Source organism: Gallinula chloropus (assembly GCF_964237585.1).
Source record: "Gallinula chloropus genome assembly, chromosome: 23".
NCBI lineage: Eukaryota > Metazoa > Chordata > Aves > Gruiformes > Rallidae > Gallinula > Gallinula chloropus.
Genome location: NC_140108.1, coordinates 6,270,503 through 6,276,964, shown reverse-complemented (window position 1 = coordinate 6,276,964; position 6,462 = coordinate 6,270,503). Strand labels below are relative to the sequence as shown.

Here is a 6,462-nt window from a genome sequence, read left to right as displayed (position 1 = left end):
CCCAAAAAAAGTTCTCACTGTGTGAAGGTGATGCCATACAAAGCAGACCCCAGCTCTGACAGCGCTGTGTTGGTTTTTCAGGAGGCCCTGACAGTGAAAGCAAGAGTGCCATGGTCCCTCTCTGTCATCTCCTCCGTGCTCCACATCGACCGTGCAGCTGCTTCCCATGGGATCAGTGCTAGGCAGACGGTACCAGGGCGAATTCGGGGACTGAGAGCTGCTGCAAACTGTTAAATGATATTTATATTCTCACTTGCTACACAGATACGAAGCACTACAAGGTGAGTTTATGCTGTGTAATTAGCTAGCAGCTTAAAAAAGGACAATTGACTGGCTCTAGAAAAGAGACACTACATATTTTCATCTTAAAATTTTCAATTATTTTTGCCTTTGCTTTTCCATCCCCCCTTTAAAGGAGAAACCAAATCCTTTTCAAATTGGCAGCGTGAGTTGCTTGGTGCTCTACAAAGGCAAGTCTAACTCCTGTCCTTGCCTGTTCCCATAGCAACTCTTCTAGCTGATGCCCCTGCAAAGAAGACCCCATTCCAACTGACACCAAACTCTTCAAAAGCTCAACGACACTGCAGCAATCAAGAACATTTTACAAAGTTTGTGAGACCCTTGAAAGCCCAGGAAAGTTCTGACACTGGGGAAAGGCAAAGCCTTGAAGACTTCCTTTTGTTCAAGGGCTGTTTGATGTTACTACATAGTAGCTGCTACAAGGTTGAGCTGTGGCGTGTCACCAGCGTGGCCGCTGGGAACATCACACAGGCTCTTTGTAAAGGAGGAGACAGAGAACGTGAGGGTGACCCGGTGGGATTTTTGCAGGTGGTGGTGCTGATGTTGCTGTGAAACAATGGCAGGGTGTTCAGAGGGCCACACGGGTATCTCAGGCATCTCACAAGCAGTGACAGCAGGATCATGGCCTGTAACATATTTCAGTTATGAAAGACAGGAGCGCAGAAGGAAAAGTCCACGTAGAGTGAGGAGAGATGAAAAAGTGACATTTCTTTATTTTCACCAATTCCTAAGCAGCTTCCTGAAACCAGAGTTCAGAATTGGAACAGCACTGTCATTTTTTTTAAAAAAAAGAAAAGAAAAATCTGGAACTTAACTGCAGCTTTTATTAAGCTTTTTTAAATTCACTGTTCCCCTATCACCTGTTCCACTGGTACACCTACTGCTTGCTTTCTGTAACACAAACCAGATGGGTTGTTTTCATTTTTAGTCCCTAACACTTGATTCCCACATACCAAGAGCATGTAAAATGCAATTTTCTGCTTATTGGCAGGATAAATAAGTAGGAATAAATAATTTTTAATCCCATCTCTTCTTGTAGTGGCTGGTAACTGGCACCGACATTCCCCGCTTGGCTCTGCGGCTGCGAGGAATGGCCATGGAAGACCCTGATAAGAAGACTGAGGTGGTACTGCTGGCCTGTGGGTCCTTCAATCCCATTACCAACGTGCACCTAAGGCTGTTTGAGCTGGCTAAAGACTACCTTCATGAAACAGGTAGGATGGTAACGTGTATCACTCCAAACAGCTCTGACAACTAGGTGCTTAAAGGGGGTGCTTTGTGTGTGTGAACGCCCGCTGGACAGTGACTGGAAGTTGGTGTTTCTGGAAGTCCTAATTAGGTATTGGAGTTTGTGTGTGGAGGAAGCTGGGAGGAAGTGTCATCTGCCTGAGGGTGAGGAGATTCTTCAGAGGGATCTGGACAGGCTGGATCAATGGGCTGAGATCAACAGGATGAGGTTCAACAAGGCCAAGTGCAGAGTCCTGCGCTCAGGACATAATGACTCTGAGCAGCGCTGCGGCTGGAGAGCTGCTGCCAGAGAAGGACCTGGGGGTGTTGGGTGACCTCAGACTAAACATGAGCCAGCAGTATGCCTGGGTGGCCAAGAGCATCCTGGCTTCTATCAGACCCAGCATGGCCAGCACATCCAGGGCAGGGATTGTGCCCCTGTACTGGGCATCGGTGAGGCTGCACCTCGAGTGCTGGGTCCAGTTCTCGGCTCCTCACCATCAGAAGGACATTGAGGTCCTGGAGCGAGTCCAGAGAAGGGCGACCAGGCTGGGGAAGGGGCTGGAGGGCAAATCCTCTGAGGAGCAGCTGAGGGAGCTGGGGGTGTTCAGCCTGGAGAAGAGGAGGCTGAGGGGAGACCTTCTCACTGCCTACAACTACCTGAAGGGAGGGTGCAGAGAGGTGGGCGATGGTCTCTTCAGCCAGGGGACAGGAGATGGGACAAGGGGCAATGGGCTCAAGCTGCCCCAGGGCAGGGTCAGAGCAGATGGGAGGGAAAAGTTCTTCCCTGGCAGAGTTGTGGGGCTGTGGCACAGGCTGCCCAGGGAGGGGGCTGAGTCACTGACCCTGGATATGTTTAAAAAAAGGGTAGATGAGGTGCTCAGGGATCTGGTTTAGCACAGGATGGGAACAGTTGGACACGATGATCTCAAAGGTCTTTTCCAACCTTGTGAGTCTGTGATTCACTTACACCAAATACAACACTCTTACATATGGGTTGCTTATTACTAATTTTAATGGTCTAAAGCATGAGTTTTATACTTTTTCTTTACAGAAATCCATCTTTCTATCTTACCACATGTTTACTGTGCTGCCTGGCACCATGTCAGAAGCAGTACTGTACTTTCCCACTGGGCCAGCTCTAGACCTGGTATCGATGCTCCTAGAGCAGTAAATCATCATCATGTAATCAGTCAAACTGCAGCAGAAGTAACACTCTGCTCAAACATTTCTCATGTTCTTGTGTGATTTGAATCTTTTCTTTCCCCCCCCCCCAGGGAAATACAAAGTAATCAAAGGAATCATTTCCCCAGTGGGGGATGCTTACAAGAAGAAAGGTCTCATCAGCGCCGATCACCGAGTAACCATGGCCAAACTGGCTACAAAAACCTCAGACTGGGTGGAAGTTGATGATTGGGAAAGCAGCCAGAGTGAGTGGTTGGAAACACTAAAAGTTTTAAGGTATTCCTCAGCCAAACCCTAACAAGTCTCAAGAACCTCTAGAGAAGGATAAGGAATGGTGTTAGCTCTAACCAGTCAGAAGAATAGGAAGGCTAACCCCAAATCACAGGAGTAGACTCTGTGGGGTCAGAGTTACTGCTTGTATGAGCACTGTAAATGAAAGATTGCACTGTTAATCCTAAATATACCAAAAATGAGCCCTGAAACAATGTTTAGGATACATTGTTTGTCAGGTTTTGTTCAGGTTTTGTACTGCAGAGGTACTGGTGAGGAAGGACAAGAGCCTAGAATAGGGTAGACACGAGGACACAAGCTACACGCGCTTCCCTCGCTGGATTCTGGCTGAGCCGTGCTGCCCATCTGTGCATTGCAAGGCTGGCATGACAATTGTCTGAAGGAATATCTTTTTTTAAGCTTTATACTCTTTAAGTCACTGCTGCTTCACCAGGGTTCTGCTTTTTAAAAAACAAAAAAGAAACAAACCAACCTTGGAGTCGGTGCTTTGAAATCTGCACTTTGACCCATCTTAAGACCCAGCTCTCCCCAGTCCTTGTTCTAGCAGCTCAGTTCTTGGATAGATTGTCAAAGTTCTGCAGGAGGAAGATCATTTAGTAGCCTGTACTCTTCCCTCTATTCTCCTACATCTAAAAAACCCCAATACTTAAAATGCTTTTGCAGGTACCATCATCAGAAGCTTTTATCTCCTGATGCCACTAACAGCCTGCAGAGTGTGACACCTTTAACCAAGCCAGGAAGGAAGAGGAAACAGGAACCCAACAGGCATGAACCTATTAAAAAGAAAAGCCAGAGCCCAGATGTGAAGAGTTAAGTCTGTTTGCAAATTAAATGCTTAAGGATGCTTGCTGTCTCAAGGGAATCGTGCTGATGAGGAACTTGGGAGGTTTATTTATGCTAGTGCTGGTTCTGACTTCCCCTTAGATCCCACACCACAAGGCAGTGGGGCTTTGTAATGACACAACCGCAATGGCAGAACACACAGGACATGAAAACTACTCCAGATAATAGAAAATTGAACTAAAAAAAGCTCTGAGCTATCCATTTTCCCTATAGAACTCAGCTAAACTGTAGTTACAGCTGAGAATTTTTATTACAAGATGCTGAAGAATGAAAGGACAGAATTAAGTCCTGAAATTCAACGTGTCTCTGGGTCCAGGGTAATTTTAAATCCTCATTTAAAACTTCATCCACCAGCCATAGCTTGGCTTTATCATTTTAAGCAGCATTTATTTTGCTTATTGCTTTTACATCTTCATTTTGGTTCTTTAGCTAAACATGTCCAGCTTACAGATATTCACACAGAATTCAAATGGCCTCACATAACCACCATCTTAATCCTTTACACTGATTACTGCTCATCTTCATCCCTTGGACCCTTCCAAATTCTGCTGGTTAATTAATAGTGATTTAAAATCAACAGAAGAGTCAACCAGCATCGAGCAGGCTCTTTTCATGCTGCATTAACAGGTGTTTTACTACGTCCTCCCCCCAAGACTGGCACTATCCAGTTTGCTTCCCTAACGTTCAGGTGGTTTCTGTCCAGGTGCTTTCCTAGATTCCCTGGTATGGAGAAGAGTCTGAAGTCAGGGCACAGTGTCTGTGGGTTTTGGGGAGGGGTGTTGGATTGTATTTTCTTTCCTTTTGCCTACTCCCCTCTGCCCCCTGCCCTGTAAACACTACCTCCTCCTCTGTAACTCAGTGGAATATCAGATGAAGTTTTAACCATGCACCAATATCCCTCCATACTTGGGTATTCTGGAATTTTCTCTGTATTTTACTTTGATCAGCAGCCTTGTTGCAGCCTCCAGTCCCTGAAGGGAGCAGAGGAACAGGAGGGGAATCAGCTTGTTAAAGGGCAGAGACTGGCAGGACAAGGGGGATGGAGTGAAGCTGGAGGAGGGAAGGGTGAGATGAGATATTAGGGGGAAGTTCTTTCCAGAGAGAGTGGTGAGGGGCTGGAACAGGCTGCCCAGAGAGGGGGGGTGTGCCCTGTCCCTGGGGGTGTTCCAGGCCAGGTTGGATGGGGCCCTGGGCAACCTTGTGTAGCTCCAGGCCTGGAGGTTGGTGGCCCTGCCTGTGGCAGGGGGTTGGAGCTCTGTGACCCTTGGGGTCCCTTCCAACCCAGACCAGTCTGGGATTCTATGATCCTCACAGTGATTAATTCACCCTGAAGCTCAATGAGCATATTAGAGTTTATCTTCCATTCCTTTTTTCTTCCAGAAAAATCCTGTATTGAGGCTACTAATTATGAATGATGCTCTGAATATTATTCATTTGATTCCATTGTCTCATCTTAACCAAAGACACAGAGAGCCCAGGGATTAAATGCCCCCCCCTTTCTCTCTTTTGAAGGTGTCCCACAGGTTAAACTGCTCTGTGGAAGCGACGTGCTGGAATCTTTTGGGATCCCCAATCTGTGGAAGTTAGAGGACATCACTGAAATCGTGGAGAACCATGGCCTTGTCTGCATCATCAGGGCTGGAAACAGCGTCCAGAAATTCATCTATGAATCTGATATTTTGTGGAGACATAAGAACAACATTCACCTGGTGGAAGATTGGATAACCAATGACATTTCCTCCACCAAGATCAGGAGAGCTCTGAGGAGGGGTCAGAGCATTCGTTACCTAGTGCCTGATGTAGTTCAGGCATACATAGAGAAAAATAAGCTGTACAGCCCAGAGAGTGAGGACAGGAATGCTGGGGTTGTCTTGGCTCCCTTACAGAAACACACAAGCGATTCCAAGAACTAACAGGCTCCATCCAACTCAGTTCATTTCTGCTGTGAAAACGCTACAGTTCAGTACAGGGTGTTTTGGGGGGGTTGGTTTTCTGTTTGTTTGGGGGTTTTTAAGTTAATAGTGGGGTAATTCTGTGGCTTTAGTAAATCCATAGGTGGTGTTGAGGCAATAATAACTGGAATATTATTAAATAATAATTTAACCTTTTGTTAAATCCAACAGTAAGATCTTTGTGTATAAACACTTTGTTGTGGTGCAGTGGGGTGAGTGTAAGAACACACACTGGCATTGGAGAATCACAGATTAAACCAGATGAAACCAGTCCAATTAGCTTTAACTCAGGCTGCTCTTTAGAAATACTAACACTGATATTTAGGACTTGTAGTGGCTTAATAAACACCAGCATTTCATTCCAACATCAGAGGATTATTGGGGTTGGAAGGGACCTCTGGAGATCATTGAGTCCAAGCCCCCTGCCAAGCAAGCTCACCTGGGGCATGTCACACAGGAATGAATCCAGGTGGGTTTTGAAGGGCTCCACAGCTGGAAACTCCACCACCTCTCTGGGCAGCCAGTCCCAGCACTCCAATCCCCTCACAGGAAGTTTTTCCTCATGTTGAGTTTATGCCCATTGCCCCTCATCCTGTCACTTGGCACAGGTGAAAAGAGACTGGCCCCATCTTCTCGACACCCACCCTTCAGGTATCTATACACA

The 6,462-nt window shown here is 46.5% G+C and overlaps 1 protein-coding gene across 2 annotated transcripts in view; it reads left to right on the top strand.

Moving 5' to 3' along the window:
- The window catches only part of NMNAT1 (nicotinamide nucleotide adenylyltransferase 1), a 7,651-nt gene extending 1,488 nt beyond the window's left edge, over positions 1 to 6,163 (top strand). The window contains exons 2-6 of one of the 2 annotated variants that reach the window (XM_084274713.1): positions 82 to 281; positions 1,340 to 1,514; positions 2,805 to 2,988; positions 3,667 to 3,812; positions 5,359 to 6,163. In XM_084274713.1, the coding sequence (XP_084130839.1) occupies positions 1,391 to 1,514; positions 2,805 to 2,988; positions 3,667 to 3,812; positions 5,359 to 5,759 (855 nt within the window). In that variant the 5' untranslated portion in view covers positions 82 to 281; positions 1,340 to 1,390 and the 3' untranslated portion in view covers positions 5,760 to 6,163. Of the gene's footprint in view, positions 1 to 55; positions 282 to 1,339; positions 1,515 to 2,804; positions 2,989 to 3,666; positions 3,813 to 5,358 lie in introns of those variants that run through there. The other variant, XM_084274714.1, reaches the window with a different exon arrangement.
- Positions 6,164 to 6,462: the final 299 nt, after the last annotated feature.